Here is a 21,671-nt window from a genome sequence, read left to right as displayed (position 1 = left end):
GGAAATCTTTGTCGGACCCACGTTCGTCGACTGCAAAGATCTGATAGGTTGGATAATCCAGAAGATAGAGCTTAATGATAACGAAGAACGAAACTATTGGGATCGTGTTTGGATTTCAGGCAGGTCTCGTACTCTACCGGCTACACATATCACTTTCGAGTCCGAGAACCGACCGCGGCCCAAACAGACATCATTGAGCAATCAGATACGAAAGACGCAGGTTACCTTGGGAGCCATACACGCGGACTATATCCGACTCACCGTAGGATGATACGCAATAGAGACCTTATTTGCGAAACCAGCCCGATCACAGGCCCAGCTACTTACTACTAGATAGTAAATTCCCCATCATTACCAATATTCACCGCACCTTGGCTAGAGCCGCTCTACATAAGTGCATGCAGCCCATGCGTACAGCGGTTACATATTGAACCGAGCGAGTTGCCTTCACCGGTGATCTTTAAATCATTGCTGGCCAACAGATGCCATAAAGCTTGGCACGACGCGGCTGTGCCGTTGAAGAATCACGAGGTCAGTCCTTCACGGATATATATTTGCCAAGGGGTGACTCATAACTTCATCTCGTAAGCGTAAGATAATATCTTCAGACCAAGTCATTTGTGCAACTTTACCCATCGCGTAAAACCGAGAAAATCTTTCAAGCATATATTTCCAACCCATAATGGCATCATCCTCCATCTTCCCCTTCCACGTGGGCGAGGCTTCAAATGAACGCGTAAAGCTCATTCCCTTCAACCCAGACCAACACTGCGAAACCTTCTTCCGCATATCATCGCCCCATCCCGAGATATACACACACTTACCACTACTACCCCCGGCTTCAGCAATCGAACTCAAATCCCTCTTCTACAGTAATTCCACGAGCCATATTCTGTCTTTCTCCAATCCAGAGTCATTCGCCTTTGCCATAATAGACAAGACGCAGCCGCCGTCCCCAGAAGACTCTGAAGGTGAACTGGCTGGCACTGTGAGCTTTATTCGCACATCGCCGACGAACCTGTGCACAGAGATTGGATTCATTGTCGTCCTGCCTCCGTACCAGGGAACCCATGTGGCAACTAATGCTGTTGGACTCGCTCTACAGCTTGCATTTGACTCCGCGGAGAACGGAGGCCTTGGATTGCGCAGAGTACATTGGTCGGCTAGCACGATGAACCTTGCTAGTGCTCGACTTGCGCAGAGGATGGGATTTGAGAAGATCGGGATCATCCCTTGGCATATGCGGTTTGTAAAAGGGAAGCTATATGGGAAAGTTGGAAATGGCAGGGAGTTGCCGCCTGGAAGCGATCCTGAGGATCTGTGGAGAGACACGTTGAGTCTTACTCTGGGATGGGATCGGTGGGAAAATGGCGCCAGACAAAGGGTGGTGACGGCTATGGAGAGATGAGCAGATGACCCTGCTGACTACATGGAGAATGGTCGAGTTCGAGGATTGGATGTCAGTCATTTAGGTGATTTCGGCCATTCGAGAGTAGGAAATCTTTTCAGGAAAGAACAAATAGGAAAAGTATCCCACCACTCAATAAATCCAAATGTACTCTCTGGTTCAATCAGAATTGACAATTTGCTCTGTCTATCTGGGTATCATATTTTCTATTAATGATATATAGTAATGTGAGGGTGAATAATTTGAAGTATTGACTCCGTATATACCAATGAGATGCGAACGGCTAGCTGAGCCTTTAGCTGCTTCGCCGACCATACGGTTCAAATGGCAAAGCTCCGGCAATAATCGCCATCACAAGGTAAAGGGCTGCGCATATGTAAATCGGCACGGGCGTGCTGGTCTGTTACTAATATAAGCATTTTCCCAGGAGAGCAAAGAGTAAAGCCGTACATTTGCGGCCTGGCCGATAACGGCACTGACGATTCCCATGATACGATTGAGTCCAATGGCAACGCCATTTCCTGTGCCCCGATGGGCAGAGGGGAAGACCTATCGAGTAATTAGATATGGACAGAGTTAATCAAAGTGAGCAAGCACATGCCTCGGGGGTGTAGGCATAGAGAGTACCGTAGTACACATTCAAGCAAAAAGAAATAGCACACGTAAAGCCTAGATTCTGGCTCGCAGTGCGCACCTGTGTATAGCAGAAAAAGAAAACCATTGTGACCACAGCTCCGATAATCATGGTTCCCCGACGGCCCCAAAACCAGGGCGAGCGACACATGAGTCCCGCCAACACGGGACCGAAGATACTACAGGTATTGTTAATAGCGTAGTTTCGCCAGGTAATATACGGGCTACTCTCTCCAAACATTGCGCCCCGCGATGCAAGGTAGGTGGGGAGGAACACGTTATAAAGAGGATACGCGAGGCCGATGAGGAGCCAGGAGAGCCAGACCAGGGTCGTAGACAGAGCCATTTTGCGAGTTTCAAAGAGGCCGCGGAGATGGAAGAGAATTTCGCTGGGGGAAATGAGCCGCGCAAACCAAGCAGATCCTGGAACCCCACGACGAGCGGTTTGTCCGCATGCCTGGAGCCGCTCAATAGTGAGGCTGCATGGGCGGTTGTGTCGATCGGCGATGTTGCGTAGAACGTGTAGTGCTTGTTCATCTTTGCCCTCGGAAATGAGGAACTTGGGGGTCTCTTCAAGGCGGATGATGGTCACACGAAGGATGGAGAGAACGAATACCAAGGCGCCAGATGTGTACCACACATAACGCCATCCCTGGTTGTTTTCTCGAGTACACGTGGAAGCGTCGCTACAGGAAAAGTTGGGAAGAAAGGCCCAAGCAAACAGACCTGCGATGAGCTGACCCAGACCTACATGTTGTGAGTCAGTTCGGACTATCCATAGAAGGTATACTGGAGTGTAAGCTCACCCCACCATGCCGCCATGAGTGTCAATAGCCACTGTTCCTTGCTAGGAAGGTACTCGAGAAAGACCGTGGTATCGAGAACCAGGTTACCCCCAGCGCCGAACGCACTCAAGCAGACAAACAATCCCAGTGTGACCCAAGAGGGAGCTGCCCCCGCGACGATAGTGAACACGGATGAGATAAATAGGGAGAAGTTGAAGGCAAAACGCCGGCCGATGATGTCTGCCGAAAAGCCCCAAAATATGGCACCCACCAACATACCAACATAAACCGCAATGGTGAGCCCGGTGGAATATGATGGGTTGAACTCCAACCTGGCCTGGGTCGAAATAATGGATTGAATCAAGAGAATTAGCGAGTCAACTGCATATCCGAATCCGTTCAGGCAAAATAGTTTCCAGTGGTGGGGTGTGAAACCAATCTCATCAATGGTCTGTATATAGAGGACAAAGGGCCACGGGTTAATTTCATGTCTCATTGGTGGTGCGAGGATATTGAGTTCCCACATCATTGATAAGCGTCATCTTCGCAGCAAGAACCTCGTCCACCTCTTCTCCTTGTAAGATATCTTGGTCTCCATTTTGAATCGATCTTTCCTCCAGAAACGAGTTCACCAGATGTTTGTCCTTGCCCGCTGTACCTGTAGGGACAATTGAACCGGGGAAGTCTTGAGCATCCATTGACAGCGAAGGGTAATGTCTCTGTGATTTCCTGCAAGCTTTCAACAGAAGAGAAGGCTGTCGCAGCTAGTCAAGAGAGAATGAATGAAGGAAGACGAGAAAGTTCCCCACGAGGGGCGGGGATTCCTGCAAGCGGGACAGCTGTCGGCAAGCAATAATCCGGCTAATAGATATTGCTTCATTAGCTTGGCTATTGTTCGTACGAAGGTCGATCACCCAATGGTTGAGGTGGCCATGAAGCTGAACGCTGTCAGCGATAACCACATGGCGACCTTGATGATTTAAAGTCATCTGTAAGACCATTTGGGCACCTGCAAGGGACCTTTGATCTTGACATTTCAGATTCTAGCTCTTCCAAAGGCAATATAAGAGCGTTGCAAAGCCGCAAGACTTGGCGCACGAGGCTGAACCCGCAATCGTGACTCGCAGAGAAGGGCTGGAGGGGAAACGACGCTATTCCCGATTCGGACAGATTTTGGCGATGCCTTCACTAGACGACTTCCTACAGACCAATCGGGAACGATGATGCATCCAAGGCAGTCAGTCTCAGACATCCCGAGCTTCTCTAATAAATGAATTTCCACGGCACAGCTTTGCATCAGCCGCAAGCATTTCCCCATTCGCCGCGGTACCCACCAAAAACCCATGGGTGAAGAAATTGACGATGAATAGACTCGGCCAGTTCGTGTGAAAAAGTTGAAGTGGAGAATATGGAAAGCCACGATGTCAACTACTAGTAAATGAACAAGAAACATGAAGGACAGGTAGGGCAGCTCTGTTTGTGTCGGGCTGCGCAAGGCGAAAAGCGTGTGGGATCCAAGCGTCAGCTACCAACGATTTCCTAATTGGGTAACATATGCCGGGATTTTACTCCGACCTGCGTACGCCTCAAGGATCTAGCACAGTATAAGCACTGGTGACTACGGAGTACCGGGTGGAATATCGACTCCTGCGGGATCCACTAAGAATGACCAAACTAAGTGACCATGAAGCATGAAAGGGTAGAGGGATATTTGGGTATTTAGTCTATCGCACAAGATCACTCAACATTCAGATTGATTCAAAAAATCAAGAAATACTCCTCATAACATCCGCTATATGTGAACTGCCAGAAAGACATGTGAATGTATAATGAATGAAAGTTTAGTACGCTGGAGGTGGCATCGTCTCCGTCATGACACTGTGACCATATTCCTGCTCCAGCTCCGACGAAGCGGCAGCAAGAGTGGCCTCTGAAGGAAGGTTGACAATTGTCAGGTACAAAATGTTCTGCAAAAGGCCATGGTCAGTCAAAAACAACACCACCAAGTCAGCAGGGAGGATAAAACATGAGTTAGACTTACGCTCTTGATGGATCTTTTACCAGCTTCCAGCGCCATTCTCTTCTTGCGGAACTGCTCCAGACGAGGCTCGTAGTCCTTCTCCAACCGCCTCAACTCCCGATCTGTCTCGGATTGGCTACGTCGGTCGTTCAAGATACGCTCCCTCCGGTCGTTGTACTCGTCAAGGACTCTCCTCTCCTCGTCATCAATTCTGCCGCCCTTCTTCTGCGCACGCTGCTCCGGAGTAGGACTCAACACGCCGCCGGAAAGCACACCGATGAGTCCTCCGTTGACGGCCGGATGATTGGGGTCAAGGTACCGGTTGCTGAAGCCACGACCAGCCGGCCCGCTCAGTACATCGTTGCCGTTCTCGGCGGTGTACTTTGCGCGAGCGCGACGGTCGAGGTAGTCGTTGAAGTTGTCAAATGCCTTCTTGGCCTTGTCCTTGGTCGAAGTCTTGCCTCCGGCGGGAACGACGCCACTCTTGGAGCCTGGTGACTCAGGCGGAGAATCAGACAGGTACTCATTGTGTTGGCGGTGGTTATCCATATAGACAAGCGGTGCGACAGCCATAGGCAGACCGCCAGGTCCCTGCGACTCGCCGGAAACATAATTACGCATCCATGCACTGCCGCCGCCATTGCTCGAGCCGTTGGCAGCCAGTGAGGCAAGCTGCTTGAGACGGCTAGGATTCTTGGGCTCCTTGAGCTCAGGCTCATGTTTCATAATCATGCAAAACAGACCGTGAGGTGCGAAAAGCTCGCGGTTGTACTTGTCCATGACGTTGTTGGTCCTAAGCGGGGCGCTGATCAGCATCGTGGCTTGAGAGGAGAGTCCTTTTGTTGCACTTACTTTCCTCTGACGTAGCCCTTGTTGGCCGCCCAGGCGCCCGCTTGCACTGCCGCAGCGACGCCCATGACGATAACCTCCGGAGTGAAGCTCACGCCAAGGGAGACGACTTGCACGCCGGCGAGGTACTTGTTGCCCTCCAAGCCCGTGTTAGTCTCATCGATGAAGCGTAGGAATGACCTTTGGTCGATGCCGCACAACTCCAGAGATGGCGCATAGGCGGCCATGAAGCCTCGCTCCTGAGATCCTGGGCGCTGCTGCGGAACCACGATGGGCAGAGGCAGTGGTCCTCCTATGGTGGCCATCCCGGCTTGTGAGTCGTACCTGGGGTCTGGGGTGGGTTGCCCTCCAAAAATGGGATTGGGACCGGGCTGAAGCTGTCCGTAAGGTATTTTTCCATTTTGAGACTGGCCATACTGAGGTTGACCATATTGTGGTTGGCCATACTGTGGCTGTCCGTAAGGTTGTCCTGTTGGGGAAGATCCGTACCGAGGACGTCCAGGTTGAGGGTGGCCGTACTGAGCTTGATTAGGCGGGTAACTAGATTTGTCGTATTGTGATTGTGAGTGCATGCGGTCCTGCCCATGCATGGGCAGCTTCTCGGACTGCGCGTACATAATGTTGGAGAATCGCGACACACCAGTCAGTACTCGGTTGATGGCCAAGAGAGGGAAAATCAGATGTAAGAAATAAGACAAAAAAGAAATGACCCCTTCGAATCGTGGTTCCAAGATGGACAAGATGCCGGAGCGTCCACTGGAAGTGCATCTGATAGTGCCGTGAACCGAACATCCTGCATACCTCTTTGGGATATGGTCGTGGGTGGCCTCCCCTCTATCCTGTTTACGTTAGCAGGGTGCATGTGGCTCTCCGTTTGAAACTGTGCCTATGTACCTTTTTTGTCTTTGTCCTTTTACCAGCGTCATTGTGGCAGCCCGGAGAATTACTCCTAATTGAGGCAACTCTTGGTCCTTGTCGACCCCCAACGACATGGAGCCCCCAAAGGGCCGGCTTTCTATGCCCGATGTGGCAAACGGGGATTCATCACGCCAGTGGTGTTTGGCATTGGCTGACTGACGCCCACTAGCGAGCGGCATATTACTCTATCTGCAACTGAATACTCTAAGTGGGATGTGTCGTACCAAGTGCCGACAGAACAAGGCGTGTCATTTATGAACAACGAAATGTATATGAGCAACGTCTTGGAAGCTTCAGAAACCTAGAGAGAAGACAAGACATTCAATCAATCAATCAATCAACTCACACCCATCAAACCGCCAAACCTCGATTCTATTCTCACCACTCTTGCCTAACCATATACCGCAAAACCATTCACACGTCGACACAATGGCTGCTCCCTCTTCCAAGACCGTCCAGGACCTTAACGGCTCTTGGACTGCTGTAAGAGACGAAAGATCTCTCACGTCTGTGTCACACGAGTCCTGTTTGTTAACCATACCTACAGAATAACAACCTGTCCGAGGAGTCCTCTGCCGAGATCCTCAAGCTCCAGGGCGTCAGCTGGCTGACCCGCAAGGTCATTGCCATGGCCAACGTCACTCTCATCATCGACCAGCGCAAGGACGAGAGCGGCAACATCCTGCTCGACATTGAGAACAAGCCTAGCGGCGGCCTCCCTGGCACCCAAGAGAAACGTGTCCTCAACTGGAAGCCCGTCGAGCTCAACCACGGCCTCTTCGGCAACATCCGCGGTCGCTCCCGCATCTGCAAGCTCGCCGACCTCGACGATGACTACCTCCGCCAGGGTTGGGAAGACGGCACCGAGGAGGTCATGCACTTCAAGACCGAGCACCTCGACTCCAAGGGCGTCGTCACCCAGCAGGCCATCGGCTTCATTGTCTTCGACGACACTCGCTACCACGCCAGGCGGGTCCTGGTCACCAAGGACGATGGCGAGAGGCTTGAGACCAAGCTCGTCTACGACTACCAGTGTTAGATATAGAAACCCGGTGTATACATCAAAGGACACAGTAAACTAGCTTTGAGGCGATCTACATGGATCTTTTCATTTGTCTTGACGATACCGTTGCTACATAAATTTATGAAGGTATTTTTGCCTACATGAGTCCCTTGCTAAATTCACTTTGGAATACTTTGGCATACTTCGGAATACATGTCTCTGTGCGTTTTCTGTCTGTCAAAAGTAGCGCGCATGTTTCAGTGATGATAAGTTGCTAGACAAGAGACAGCTCAGAATAGCATAATGTGCAGGTAACATAGACATATGGTCTCGAACTGGCTTGTGAAGTACCTGCGGTTCGGCGATGGGGGCAGAGGAATCCACGAGGCAAGGCTGCGTTAGGCTTGTCAACTTCTCTAGCCGCACCATTGCCTGGCTGCTGGCTCTGACATTTACCTCGTGGGACCGACGAGACAGGGCAAAGGCGAGCGAATAGGGTTGTGTGTTAACATGTGTGGGGCTTACGGCTGTCTGTATGTACGATTAAGCATCGTGGGTAGATCCGAACCGCGCCTCTGCCAAGGAGCGATGGGTCTTGGCCAAGTGTCGAAAGAAACGCCGCAAGGATACTAGCATCCCTGGCGATATTGAGCATACACGTACATACGTACGTAGCGTAAATAGGTAGGTATGCTTCAAACCAGTTAGTCACAGGGGAGAATTGTACAGTCTAGCGGCCAAATCCGACGGGATTTTTGGGGCTTAGCCACTGTGGTGTATTTAGGCACAGCGTTTTTCGCCTTCAAATCGTCAATTCGTCTTGCTTTCTCTTTCCAGTCCTTGTTTACCGTATCGTTGTCCGAATCTGGCATTCACCTCAGCCTTACCTAGTGTCTCCACGCGGAACGGGACAGTCCCGTACTAAGTGCGTTGGGGTTGATGCCACATTTCCCCGCCTATCCATCGACAATCATCATCACCACTTGGTAGAATCGCCATCATGGTCTACTGCGGTCGTCCTTCAACAAGTTGCAGCAATTGTCGCGCCAAGAAGAGAAGAGTAAGTCATTACTGTTTGCCCCCCTTGATAAAAGACAGAAAATCATCAGGGAAAAAAAAGTAAAAAAGACATTTTGGCTCACATTTAGCCTCAAAAAAAGTGCGACAAAGCAGTCCCAGAATGCGGCCAATGTTGCCGCACGGGTCAGAAATGCCCCGGGTACAGAGATCCCTTAAGCCTCGTCTTTCGCGATGAGAGCACCCAGGTCATCAACCGCGCCCGATCAAAAGTCTCCAAGAGGACTTCGACGGGCACCCCAACCGACCGCCTCTCGGTGGAGCGCACAGACCCATCACAGGCACAGAACCAACAACAAAACACCTCCACACCGGACTATCACGTCAGCCGCCCCTCCGATGTGGTCGACGAGACCATGCTGGAGATGAGCGACTTCGATGTCGGAGCCGGGATGTTCGCCGGCGGCAGCTTCATGCCCGAGTTGATGAGCTTCAACGACCCTTTCAACCTGGACGAGACTGGACTCTTCTCCCTCCACCAGGATGCTTCGCCCAGCGCCATGCCGGTATCGGGCGACGGTCCTGGATCCGCTGCTTCTGTTTCTGCCTCCGCGTCTGGGCGTCGTTCCCGTGTGGGCGCTTCTAGTGTAGGCGGCGACGATGTGGCTCTCAATCAGTTCCCTGATGACAGCAGCAACCGCGGCGACCGCCAACGGCTAGGACACAACAATTTCACCAGCAGTCAGCCCGAGGTCATAGCGCGTCCCTTCTCCGTGCCTCTCGTCATCACCGGTCTCAATTTCTTCCTCTCTCGCTATGTCGTTCGGCAGTCCGGTCCCTCCTCCGGCTTCTTCGACTACGCTCCGGCCATGCTGGCGCAAGACGACGGCGGCAAGGACATGCTCGAGGGTGCCATTCTGGCTGTCGGCTTCAGTGGGCTCGCTCGCACCACTAGCCAGGCCGACCTGTTAACCAGGTCTATGATGATGTACACCCGCACCATGGAGCGTGTCAATCTCGCCCTCGCCGACCCACAGGCCGCCTGTCGCGACAGCACCATCGTCTCTGTCCTTGTCCTCGCCCTCTACGAGTTCAGCAGGGCCTCTATCGACGGCTGGAAGCACCACATTGAGGGTGCCACCTCGCTACTCAACCTGCGCGGCCGCTCCCAGTTCTCCACCTCGACCGGCCTGCAGATCTTCAAGGATGTCTTCTCCCAGCTCCTCACCAACTGCCTGCGCGCCGGTTCCCCCATTCCCTCGAGCCTACGCATGCTGCGCATCGAGGCCGGCAACGCCATCAGCGTCTCGGATCCCTACTGGGTCGCCTGCAGCGGCATAGTCGAGCTTCTGGATCTCTTCCAGCACATTTCCCCGGGCGGCTACTCGTTCTTTCCTAACTCTGACGGCGCCCCCTCCGCTCCCGCCGCCCCTTCCAATTCCTCCAACTCCCCCTCTACTGCCTCTGGTTCTTCCCCCGCCTCTACCTCCATGCTCTCCGGTCCTCTCGAGGGTGCCAACATCTCCATCGAGCACCTCGAGCGCTACCTCTCACAGGTGCTCGAGATTGACTACCGCCTCGAGAGTGCCTTCTCCAAGTGCCCTTGCGAGTGGCAGTTCACCGACAAATCCAACTCGTCCAGCAGCAACTACGATCCGACTGGCATCCGGCGCGATGCCAACCACATCTACCACGATGTCTGGATTGCCTCCATCTGGAACGGCATGCGCATCTGCCGCATCCTCGCCAACCACGCTATCAGCCACCTCCTCCTCCGCGGCGCTAACATCGACAGCAACTGGTTCTTTGCCAACAACTACACCGACCGCCTGCACCAGGCCACCCAGACCATCGTCCGCCTGCGTGACGAGATGCTCGCCTCCGTGCCCCAGCTCATGGGCTACGCCACTTCCCCGGCACAGGAGCTGCAGCAGCACACGCACTCCAAGAACAACGCCGGCTCGGCCGTCGGCGGCTACTATGCCTGCTGGGTTCTCCTTACTGTGGGCTGCATGCACAACCTCAGCCACGAGACCCGTGCGTGGACTGCTGCCCAGTTGCGCAGAATCAGCTGCCAAGCAGGTCTTGCGCAGGCAGATGATTTCGCCAACCTTGTTCAATCAAGCAACCTCCGTCCACCATTGAGTTGATAGTATGGAAGCATCATTCAAATCTAGATATTTCATACAGCGATGAACTGGCCTGGCGACGACGGAGACCGGTCAAACTATGACCTCTTTGTGAGGCCTTTGATGGCCGATCTCAAGGCATACGGTGCTCTCAAAGGGCTTGTTTGGGACATTTGGAATGAACCAGACAATGAGAACTTTTGGGTTCGCTCCCAGCAGCAGTTGATCGACTTATATATTCGGACACGCAAAATCTTTTGGTAAGTGGTTCTTTTTTAAGAAATCTGGGCGAGTTGCTAATACGCAGATATTGAAGATGCCGGCTTTGATCAAGTTCAACTCTCTGGGCCTACGCTTGCTTATAGCCCCGTGTCTGGCAATACCTTGTGGGCCAACTGGCTTCCCCATATTGCAGGCAATGACACTATTCCAGAGCAGTACGCATATCACTTAGAAGGAGGGACGGGTGATTGGGACAATGATATTCAAAACACAAACGTACTTTGACAGCGCTACTGAAGAGCTACGGCCTTCCTGGGCGTCAAATCAGCATCAATGAGTACGCCAACATGGCTGAATAGGTCCAGCTGGGCAGCCTGGTGGATTTTTCGACTGGAGCGCTACGATGCATTTGGACTGCGTGGCAGCGGTTGGATTCTTTTCTTATAGAGCATACACCGAACATATAGGGTTACACAAGTATATATCCTTTCACAAATCAAAAGTTAAACCGAGTTAATCACCATGTCCGGGTGGTTAAGCTCGTCTAGGGAGTCGACGTCGATGGCGGTGGACCTGCGCCTTGCCAGAGGTGAGAGAGTCCTTGGAGGTATGAAAAGGGAGGATACGGACGGGAGTTGTGGGATTGGGAAATATTACCCAAAATGGACAGCTTGGAGTCCGGCAAATGGTGACAAAAACGGAATAGCGGTGGCGGTGCAAGAGAGGCTCACGCACAGCCCAAAAGATGACAGTGGACCCTTACCGCCAAGGAGATCTCTGGGGCAGGTCTCCACATCTTGAATCTATTCCTAATGGGGTATGCTCGATGTTCGTTATTCCACATGGAGATGCCCGAAACCCTCAAGTTGTCATTGAATGCCTCGTTCTTCTTTGTGTTTAAGTGCACAGCCCGAACGCATTGCAAGCTTTTCATCGTACACCTACTCCACCATGGGAGGCCGCTCTCTTATTTTATCCCCTGGACATTTTATTTATTACCCTCGTAGCTGGTGTTCAAATGACTCTTAACTTTCGCCCTATCCTTCATACTTGTTTCATCAGATCATACCGATTTTCCAGGGCCTTCAATTCCTGCCCTGACCTTATAATCTAGATTGCCCTCAATCAGCTATCAGCAAGACACCTACCCACTATATTCGCCGCTCCGGCCCCTCTCGATCCAAGATGACGTTTGGCTATCAAGATGGTATCGCGTTGTTGCAGCTCATCGCCTTCGTGCCCTGTCTCTTCCTCGCCATTCTTTTGTGTTACCAGCAAGGAATGAAGGCCGTAGCATCATGTTGGAGATTCCTCATTATCCTCGCCTGTCTCCGAATCGCCGGCGCTGTATGCCAGCTCATCACCATCACTGACGACTCGATCGATGTTGTCACCACAAAAATCACATGCGACTTGTTGGGCATCGCTCCCCTAACACTGGCTGCCGTGGGTCTGCTACAAAGAGTGTAAGTCGCAACCTGATATCCACCTACCAGCGACTCGAGACTAACGTAGGCATGTCTTGTTCAGAAACGCCTCGATCAACAAGCTCTCCAGATGGATCTTTATCTTCGTCAGCATCGTCAGCTTGGTCGGGCTGGCCCTTGGTATTGCCGGCGCTATCAAGGCCCTCGATAGCTACACCATCCCCCCCATGCTCCAGGCCGCATTGGGCATGTTCGTCGGCTGCTTGGGTCTCCTGCTGACCATTCTGGGGTACTTGACCATCTACCGCAACGTGATGCCTCGCAACGAGAAGATCATCCTGTACTCAGTCTACGCCTGTGCGCCACTGCTCATCGTGCGCACCGTCTACGGCTGCTTAGGTGACTACACGAATATCGCGCGGTTCAACCTGTTTGAGCCCAACCCTACCGTCAATCTCTGCATGGGCGTCCTCGAGGAGATTATCCTTATGATTATCTGCCTCGCTGTTGGCTTTTACTGCCCCCCGCCCAAGGAACCTCAAACTGGTAAGCCTTGTCGTTATTTAACGTGATTGATTGTTTTCGTGACGAATATACGCTGACAATTCTTAGATGCTGCTGATACGACGAATTCGGATGAGACCAACATTGTGGAGAAACGCTCCTCTCCCCCCAGCGATACCCACTCCAACACCATTGATGCTTTGAATAAGGAGAAAATGGCTGAGGAGGGGCGTATAGGGACCTCGACTGCCGAGGTTTTATAAGATCTGGCTATCCCTTTATACGTTACAAAGCATCTATAACGTTACACTGTCTTGGGAGGCCTTTCGTTATAATAATACATTTTGGGATTAGCCCCTGCTGTAAATCCAAAAATCTAACGAATCTCTTTCTCATTGGTATCTCTTTAGCGTTAAGCACCCGTCTATTTGATATAAGCCTCGAGAACTAGAATAGAATACTAGAAATTGCTAAATACTAAATACCCTTCTAGGAACGTTTCTACCACTAGGGAGAAGGCCTTTAGCAGTAGTTTCTCATCGATTCATACATTATGGTCGAGAAATAAAGACTCGATTAGAACTGAAGGAATCAGACAGTCCTCCGTACAGAGTCCTATTCGCGTAAACGCTCTATCCTCAATACAGTACGTATTATTAGCAGTAGTAACTCCCGTATCACAAGGAAGCGTATCATTCTTCCAATCACATTCATTAGGAGTGCTCGGGACGGACAGTGAGAGGATATAGTAGAGAATAATTAATTTTGATGGGGTATGACGGGCAGAACTACCCGCAAGCGGTAGGAAGTAATAAGCCAATAAAACAACAAAACAGCCCGAAGGCGGTCTAAACACCATAATGTTCAACAAACTACCCATGAGGGATGGGACCAACCTGAGAGGTCAGGGGATCCCGACCTGATCTCTCCGTGCAGAACGAACATTACCATTCTAAGGTATTCTGATATAATATGTCTTGAAACATGGTAGTTGTGCCTTTTCGGAACTAATGTCTTGAAAAAAGATTCATATTTGAGCGCACCGCGCAACCATTCCTAGGTTTCCACGAAGCGTGCTCAAAAGAGTAGGGATCGATTGGGCGATTTCATCTCTTGATGTCAATCAACAATAAGAATGTTCTAGGTAGTGCAATCAAGGTGATGGTTCTGTCCCTCTCCCTCGGAAGAGAGCCTTGTTCGCGTAAACATGAATGCACCTAGCCTGTGGATCCTATGCCTTCTGAGTAGTCCATGAGATCTCATAATGGAGTCGAGTTCGAGGATGCTCAAGAGCTTATTATTTAGCTACTGAGGTAGACGCTAGAATCTAGTGATAGGCTGGAATCACTATGCTGGCGGTCGTGTCATCTGGATCAATCGCCGGGCCCCGCGTTGAGGATTGGCCTGATCGCATAGTTGTTTTAGGACATACAACTAAGATGACCTTTCTGAATTGGATATTCTTTTGTTGCCAAGTTCTGCCAAGTTGAAAAAAGTAAAAGCATCGTCCTTTAACAGTTTCATACATTATTCTAGTCTATGTTGTGGTAGCACGTAAAATACTAAGGAATTGCGTCTTAGCACGTAACCTTGACAAAGCACATCTCTGTCAGCAAAACAATTCAAGTCTTCTCTTGGCTTCAGAGATAGGCTGCGCGCTAGCAAGGATCGTGCATCCTTTCCTATGCAAGCTTGCAGGATTTAAAGCAGATTGCGTGAGTATTGCGCAACATTACACCGAATAATCGCCATGTCTGTACTCAAAAGACCCCCCAGAGAAACCTACCGGACGTAAACAGGCCTAGTGTCGGGTTTCATAGCTATCTCTGGCCTCAATTGCCGGACATCAGGTGGATGCTCTTACGATCTCTCAGTGACGCGATTATCAGGTACGTTGAGGACATATTTTTCTAGTTTTATAAAATCAGTAGAATCGCCGGGATTGATCTAGACTAAAAGACCTGGTTCATTTATCAATCTATGCACTAGATTTTCCAGCGCCACACAACCCCCAAAGCATAATGGGGACCGCGGGTGATTCTCGACAAGCCACGGCCACCTCGATCTACAGCATAGATGCGGAAAATCAGACCAGCAACACCCAGACAGATGATGTTGGAAAGCCTGTCAGATCATGGAAAAGTTATGTGTGGGATACGTGGGAACTTCCGCCCGATCAACGCTGGATGCTTTTTAAAGTAGACGCTTTCGTCCTCACGTTCGCGTCTATCGGATATTTTTTGAAGAATATCGACCAATCAAATGTCAACAATGCCTTTCTTAGCGGCATGGAAGAGGATCTTCAGATGTTTGGCAATCAATTAGTAACTAGTATGTGTCTTCGTTCTCACCTGAGACGTTTTTACCCCTTCTTTTCGACGAGATCGAGAAGGTTTCCGGCATTTGCTAACTACGACTGTTTACAGGCACATCTATCTGGACTGTGGGATACGTTGTTGGCCAAATTCCGTCCAACTTGTTGTTAACTAGAATCTCGCCTCGATGGGTCATCCCCTCGCTAGAGGTAGGATGGGGACTCGCGACTATTTGTACATCAAGTGTCAAATCGTATAAAGCGTTGTATGCTTTGCGCTTCCTCGTCGGATTCTTTGAGTATGTCGATATTCCGAGATTCTATGCACTCTCTATGGCCACTTACTGACGCCGTTATAGATCTGGATTTTACCCCGGCATACATTACTTACTGGGATCATGGTACACACCACGCGAAATTGGAAAGCGAGCCATGGTCTTCTGGCTCGCTGGTTCAGTCGGCACTTTGTTCAGCGGTTTCCTCCAAGCAGCTGCTTATACAAACTTGAATGGGACACATGGTTACGCCGGATGTATGTGACCGCAATTATCCTTGTTTTTTCTCTCCCGGTTCTTGAATTCGCTCATACCGCTTCATCTAAAACCAAACGAAAGCAAGAAACCAACTGCTGACGGATGAGAATAGGGCGCTGGCTTTTCATTATTGATGGTATCATTACGCTACCGCTTGCTCTCGCTGGGTACATATTCTTCCCTAACCTTCCGCAAAGCGGTAAAAAGACATGGTGGACGACAGAAGAGGAGCATCTTCTGTCAATCAAGAGAATGCAGAATATTGGACGTGCCGGCAAGCAGCCTTGGACTAAGGCAAAGGCGAAAGGAATTCTGCTGAGCTGGCATACTTATCTTCTCCGTAAGTCGTACTTCATACCTTTCTTATCTTTGAACAATACTGACAATGTCCCACAGCATTGCTATACATTCTCTGGAACAATGGAATTCCCCAACCTGCTATGGGATACTGGCTGAAAAGTTTTAATGCCCATCCTGCTCCTCTCCCCGGAACAACTTACACTGTCGCACAGATCAATAACTGTGAGTTCGACTTCAGGTCCTAAATTCCAATGAACCTAGCTAATTTCATATACAAGTGCCCCTCCCCACGACCGGTGTACTCATCGTCATGGCATTGATTTGGGGTTGGCTGTCCGATGGGCCGTGTCGTGGCGCTCGCTGGCCATTTATCTATATCGGCGCCGTTACTACTGTAAGTCAAAGAGAATTTATATCTGTCAATTGGGTTTTTATTCAGTGGCCAGCAACTAAAACCATTCACAGCTCATTTTCGCCTCCCTGATGATGAAGATGCCCTTTTACACAAACCTCAAAGGCCGCATGGTTATTTATTGGCTGAGTAATATTGGTGTAAGTCTACAATTCTGTGAAACCTTCAATCGTTACCCTAACAATGCCTTTAGGGTGGTGCCGGTCCTTTAATCCTGAGCTGGATCAACGAGATCTGCTCCGATGACACAGAAAAGCGAGCGTTGCTTGTTGCCATGGCTAATGACCTTGCCTATGTTGTACAGGCTGTCGTGAGTCTCCTCGTCCTTTTCACTGATTCAAGCTAGATACTAATGAGCGTGAACGAAGGCTCCCAATTTCGTGTGGAAAACCACAGCATTTCCTCGTGCTCCCAAAGGATATACTTGGTCGATCGTACTGCAAATATTGCTCAGTAAGAAGCCCTTGCTCCGTCTGATTCTTGTTTCCCACTAACGATAATCCCAGTCTTGGTCACCGCAACTATTCAACTGCTTCTGTGGCGCGATAAGAAAAAGGCAGGAAAGGCAGAAGCAGGTCTTTCAGCCATTGACACCCTCGAATCATCATCTATAGAGGGAGATATATCGGTGGGATCTAGAGAGGACAACGGCAAAGTGGCTAGCACTTCTCGGGTCAAACATGTTGGCTTGGATTGATTCAAAAATGTAACTAAATATCTGGTGTGTTCTTAATCCCCTTTTAAGTCTGGAAACGAGTCAAAATATAATTCGGATGTGACATAGTGAATAGAACGTAAGAGGCATAAGCATACATACATACATGATTGCGGAGCGAAGCGAAGCAATATTAAATGACAAGGTCTAAGGTGTATGTCGTGACCAAGTTGTCTATTATGGGCCGTTTTGATGTCCCATCAGGTGACCTGGGTAAATGCACTAGCTTCAATACGGCTAGCTCATGGTTTATGGACCAATCAAAATGCATTCATACTATACTCATAGGTAATGATCATTCAGGCGTTGAGCATAGAGAGCAGATGGCTCTGTCCAAGCATCCACCTTTCTCTATCATTATGGCTTCCAAAATGTTGGGGTTGTCAAGTGCCGATCACATGCCAATGCCTGGTTTGTCAGGCTTCACCTAGCTATTTAAGCTAGATCTCGATCATTGTAGAGAACCGAACCTTCTTCATCTCTCTCTCTCTCTCGTTCCAAGACAAAACATGTACTAGATGCGTTCACTCGCGTCCTTTGGAGCTATTCGCTCGTGCACTAGCAATCGAGAGACCGACCAGTGTCAATCTTGTCGAGATGCCAAAAAGAGAGAGCGTTCTAGACGCCGTGCGGCTATCGAGCTGAGGAGAGGAAAACAAAAATAACGTATGGAGGAGAGTTGTTTACGTGTGGCCTACGGCACCCCTTTTCCCCCGCACTCTCTAATTACTACGTAGCCTCTCACTTCACAATGACTATCTGGAGGCATGAAACCGAGACCCCTAGTAAGCTATTCCATTTATATCTACGGAGAGATGGTTATTGACTATTAATAGTGCAACTTTCTTCTTTTTGTCTTTCATACCTTACAACACCTCACAAACAACTAAAATTCACTACCAGCCACAAGATCCTTTTCTGATTTCTTCATTTTCCTTTGTATCATCAGTCCCTCTCGTTTTGCCGTTTCAAGTCGCAGCTACTTCTCGTCCTGAAATTCCTTCTTCGGGAGCATTATCATCTGGCCGTACTTCGCGCCGAATGCTTTCCTTTGCCTTCAACACCGCCATCCCACAATCCAGAAACACAAGTGCCCGTCATGCTCATACTCGAAGGTAAAGCTCCGAAAGTGGTCCATGAGTTTGAGAAAGTTATCGACAAAATGCCTGCCAAGTTTCAGATCAAGATAACTGATACATTTGAGAGCAACGCATCGGCCGGCATGTTTGTCCGAATGACCTGGGAGGTATACGCCCGCTTACTGTCAACCGTGGATATGAAGCCGTTACTTCCAGTTGTTGGGCCCTCGCTTATCAGGGCCCAGCTTCTCTTAGAGGGGACTTATCCTAGCTTTGGTTACCTTGTTTCCCTAGCAGACGATCAATGAAGGTGCGCAGAATAACTTGCAGTATATCCTATTGCTTTCCAACAGGAACGGAGACCAACGATGAACGGTAATACAGACTTGATTGTTGATAGTACCTATATTGTAGGAGCATTCAAATCCATGGGATGAATATCTCCATATAACTAATCCGAAGTGAGCATAGTAACCTTGGAAGCATACCGACGGCATAGTGTAGTGGATCCAATAAGCTTAATCCGATAAGCTAAATCCGATAAACTCCGAAACTCCGAATTTCCCCCGCTTTCTCCGAGCCGCCTAAACTCCGATCTTCGTCATACCCGCCACAGTTCCCCTTGTCGGTTTCATCTCTTTACAATGCCTACTCCGTACCGGACTTCTAACTCCGTTATATGAGGTAAATTCTGCAATACAATGAGTCAAAGCCCCTCAAACCGCAACGGGCCGGGGCTAGCGCAAAGTCCTGCGTCTCATCGCCGAAAGCGAAAAGTCCTTAGTTGCGAGCATTGCCGATGCTCCAAATTAAAGTGTGATCGTAAACAACCTTGTGGTGCTTGCACGCGGCGAGGATGCGAGCTGTCATGCTCGTTCTTGGTTCCCCCCAGTGTTGCAACTACATCCATTCACATTCATCCAACAAAGTCCAATCCCTCGTTGTCAAATGTGCCATCCAGGAACACCTCCGCCACCCCCTTTGCCTCATTGAGGCAACCTGCTACTAGTTGCTTGGATGATAGGTCTGAGCGGTCAGGTCCTGACGAAATTCAAGATTCCCACGATAGTCGCTGGGAAGCGGTTCTCCAACGGCCCTTTCCGGAACATGATCCTGTCGCAGCAACTGATACTTTGTCTCCCTTTTCAATTGGTTCGAGTATCTCGCTTCAAGATATCATTGAAATTTTGCCCTCTAGAACGAGCTGCGACTGTCTGGTTTCTCATTTCTTCAATCACATCTCTGCTCTGTTCCCCATTCTCCATGGCCCAACATTCCAGAAGCAGTATGTTGCATTCATGCAACAGCCCTATGAAGTGGATCTCTCTTGGCTGGCTTTACTTTTTTCTATGTGCTCTTTGACATTGAACACTATGGAGCCAAGTGATCCTAGACTGGTCGATTTATGGCCGGCGGGATCTCATTCCAAGGAGCAAGAGGCTGTGACTTTGTCCCGCCAGCTTCAGCAAACTGCGATGGTTTGTCTTTTACAAGATCAATTTTTCATCCGACATAAGCTCAGCACATTCGAGGCTTTGCTGATGGTGATATATAATCTTTCTCACAATGAGTCTGTTGATCAAGGGTGGGCCCTGTTGGGTATGGCCTTAAATATCGGCATAGCCCTACGGTGCAACGTCGACTCTCAGGGACTTAACCATCTCGAGACTGAGAGACGCCGACGCTGCTGGGTTGGTATATTGACTTTACATACCTACCAAGCCATCCTATTTCGGGATATCGACATGACATTCCTTCTTGATATAAAAACCACAATGCCCGCAGACGTGAATGATGCTGATATCACCAAAGAGGGAATTTCGCGGCCTTCTAGTTCTCCCACCCAGATGTCTGTGATGATGTTCAAAGCTCGACTTTTCCGGATCTCCACTCAGATCTGTCACCATATATCTGGTCCTTCACGACTTGAGATAGAGCCATTGAATAAATTTGATGCTACAATCGCCGAGGAACAACAGAGATGGGACTCCACATATCTGGTGGATGGTGCCCCGAACATATTGGATTCCAGTTACGCCTATTGGTGCATTCTACAAACATATGCACATCAACTTTATCTTCTTCTACATCGCCCCTTCCGCCATTCTCAGTCATCATACTTCCTTGCAACATCCAGAGAGAGGTGTATAGCTTCCAGTGCTGCCTTACTAGGAATCCATCGCCAGATCTACGAAGTTCCACTGCTTCGACCTTATCTCTGGTTGCTTAGAGGAGTCACGAGTTTAAAGGCACTTCACGCTGCCGTGGCGCTCAATTCGTGTCTTCTGGATATGCCATCGTCTTTTGATTCAAGCTCGTACCGGGAGGAGTTAAACTTACTTGTGCTTCGAATGGAGAGCCTTTCTCGTCGAAGTGCTATTTGCTTGAAGGCGCATCGCATACTTCTTCAATTACAGTAGGTTATGCTCTACGTGATGGCAAGCAGGTTTAACTAACGAAATTTTCTAGGACTCAATTCGGCGCAGAAAATCCGCAACTACCAAATTCGGGGACTCGGATCGAGAGCACAATTGAAGACTGGACTGATATGCGGGAATGGTTTGGACCGGATCTTTTTAACTGGGTAAGACATGGAACCTGTGATTGTTTGACTCTGTACTAACTTGCCCAGAATTTAGATAATGTTGGCAATCTTCCTGCAGTTTGATTTCTCCTTTACATTGGACGGTATCTCCGGTGATTCCAATGTGTATCAAATGTGTTCGCCACGCTGACTAGTTGTTAAAAGTGAAATTAGATCTAAATTCGAATACTCTTTAGTGGGTAAAGACGCCATCAAATAGCAATGTGCAACTAATCGCAAAGTACGAAGTGCATGAATAACTGTTTCTTGACATTCCTTTGCTGAATACCACCGACTGGTGATGGGACGATGATATTGATGTTTGATTGACCTCAAGATATCCGATATGACGTATCGGGCTTCACTTCAAAGTAATTGTTTTTCTCGGATATCATATTCAATTGTCTAAATCTTCAGTTGTACTGTTAGACAAATCCGAACGAGAACCCCTTGAGGAGCTAAATCAATATAGCAGACTCAAAAATCGAAGTCCATATATTGAGATTCAGGTGAGGGAGGAGCAAGTATCAGCCGTATAAAACGACCAAAAGCTTAATCAGACTGATCCAGAAGCTGTGGGTCATTCTTTCGATCGCAGAAATCCCCCTGGCTTACAAAATGGAAGTCCGATACTATTCGGCCGAAAAGTGACTAGGACTGACCGGAGTTCAAGTGCATCGGAGAAAAATGTGGCAATGGTTCCTACCTATGTCCGATGCGCCGACGATCAAATCCGGATTTGGCTGATAAATACTAGGGGCCAAATGAAATGAATTCATCAACAGAGCCTATGATTCACGGCCCAATGACTGCCTTCAC

The 21,671-nt window shown here is 49.4% G+C and overlaps 9 protein-coding genes across 9 annotated transcripts; 7 read left to right on the top strand and 2 right to left on the bottom strand.

The window, feature by feature from the left end:
* Nucleotides 1-682: 682 nt before the first annotated feature.
* Nucleotides 683-1,408, top strand: LCP9604111_7710 (GNAT family N-acetyltransferase; the record flags this gene model as incomplete). The annotated part of the gene is made up of 1 exon (XM_039075773.1): nucleotides 683-1,408. One exon carries the CDS (start codon nucleotides 683-685, stop codon nucleotides 1,406-1,408), a length of 726 nt encoding a protein of 241 aa, XP_038926325.1.
* Nucleotides 1,409-1,703: 295 nt separating this feature from the next.
* LCP9604111_7709 (MFS transporter) lies at nucleotides 1,704-3,352 on the bottom strand (the record flags this gene model as incomplete). Its single annotated transcript, XM_039075771.1, has 4 exons — nucleotides 1,704-1,808; nucleotides 1,859-1,957; nucleotides 2,010-2,788; nucleotides 2,848-3,352. 4 exons carry the CDS (start codon nucleotides 3,350-3,352, stop codon nucleotides 1,704-1,706), a joined length of 1,488 nt encoding a protein of 495 aa, XP_038926324.1.
* Nucleotides 3,353-4,667: 1,315 nt separating this feature from the next.
* On the bottom strand, nucleotides 4,668-6,312 carry LCP9604111_7708 (uncharacterized protein; the record flags this gene model as incomplete). The annotated part of the gene is made up of 3 exons (XM_039075770.1): nucleotides 4,668-4,793; nucleotides 4,868-5,639; nucleotides 5,699-6,312. 3 exons carry the CDS (start codon nucleotides 6,310-6,312, stop codon nucleotides 4,668-4,670), a joined length of 1,512 nt encoding a protein of 503 aa, XP_038926323.1.
* A 730-nt stretch (nucleotides 6,313-7,042) lies between these two features.
* LCP9604111_7707 (uncharacterized protein) lies at nucleotides 7,043-7,652 on the top strand (the record flags this gene model as incomplete). Its single annotated transcript, XM_039075769.1, has 2 exons — nucleotides 7,043-7,096; nucleotides 7,161-7,652. 2 exons carry the CDS (start codon nucleotides 7,043-7,045, stop codon nucleotides 7,650-7,652), a joined length of 546 nt encoding a protein of 181 aa, XP_038926322.1.
* A 964-nt stretch (nucleotides 7,653-8,616) lies between these two features.
* On the top strand, nucleotides 8,617-10,783 carry LCP9604111_7706 (Zn(II)2Cys6 transcription factor domain-containing protein; the record flags this gene model as incomplete). The annotated part of the gene is made up of 2 exons (XM_039075768.1): nucleotides 8,617-8,676; nucleotides 8,777-10,783. The coding sequence occupies 2 exons, from the start codon at nucleotides 8,617-8,619 to the stop codon at nucleotides 10,781-10,783; spliced, it is 2,067 nt and encodes a 688-aa protein (XP_038926321.1).
* A 42-nt stretch (nucleotides 10,784-10,825) lies between these two features.
* Nucleotides 10,826-11,343, top strand: LCP9604111_7705 (uncharacterized protein; the record flags this gene model as incomplete). The annotated part of the gene is made up of 4 exons (XM_039075767.1): nucleotides 10,826-10,907; nucleotides 10,979-11,022; nucleotides 11,079-11,199; nucleotides 11,273-11,343. 4 exons carry the CDS (start codon nucleotides 10,826-10,828, stop codon nucleotides 11,341-11,343), a joined length of 318 nt encoding a protein of 105 aa, XP_038926320.1.
* An 826-nt stretch (nucleotides 11,344-12,169) lies between these two features.
* On the top strand, nucleotides 12,170-13,178 carry LCP9604111_7704 (uncharacterized protein; the record flags this gene model as incomplete). Its single annotated transcript, XM_039075766.1, has 3 exons — nucleotides 12,170-12,450; nucleotides 12,515-12,957; nucleotides 13,024-13,178. 3 exons carry the CDS (start codon nucleotides 12,170-12,172, stop codon nucleotides 13,176-13,178), a joined length of 879 nt encoding a protein of 292 aa, XP_038926319.1.
* Nucleotides 13,179-14,936: 1,758 nt separating this feature from the next.
* LCP9604111_7703 (uncharacterized protein) lies at nucleotides 14,937-17,171 on the top strand (the record flags this gene model as incomplete). Its single annotated transcript, XM_039075765.1, has 10 exons — nucleotides 14,937-15,246; nucleotides 15,342-15,528; nucleotides 15,589-15,761; nucleotides 15,875-16,102; nucleotides 16,159-16,284; nucleotides 16,341-16,456; nucleotides 16,528-16,614; nucleotides 16,668-16,784; nucleotides 16,843-16,927; nucleotides 16,981-17,171. The coding sequence occupies 10 exons, from the start codon at nucleotides 14,937-14,939 to the stop codon at nucleotides 17,169-17,171; spliced, it is 1,620 nt and encodes a 539-aa protein (XP_038926318.1).
* A 2,470-nt stretch (nucleotides 17,172-19,641) lies between these two features.
* LCP9604111_7702 (fungal specific transcription factor domain-containing protein) lies at nucleotides 19,642-20,936 on the top strand (the record flags this gene model as incomplete). Its single annotated transcript, XM_039075764.1, has 3 exons — nucleotides 19,642-20,684; nucleotides 20,738-20,852; nucleotides 20,901-20,936. The coding sequence occupies 3 exons, from the start codon at nucleotides 19,642-19,644 to the stop codon at nucleotides 20,934-20,936; spliced, it is 1,194 nt and encodes a 397-aa protein (XP_038926317.1).
* Between the last annotated feature and the right edge of the window lie 735 nt (nucleotides 20,937-21,671).

Source organism: Penicillium roqueforti, assembly GCF_015533775.1.
Source record: "Penicillium roqueforti strain LCP96 04111 chromosome Unknown scaffold_25, whole genome shotgun sequence".
NCBI classification, from domain to species: Eukaryota; Fungi; Ascomycota; class Eurotiomycetes; order Eurotiales; family Aspergillaceae; genus Penicillium; species Penicillium roqueforti.
Note: the sequence above shows the minus strand (reverse complement) of the source record. Positions and strands in the feature narration are given on the sequence as shown.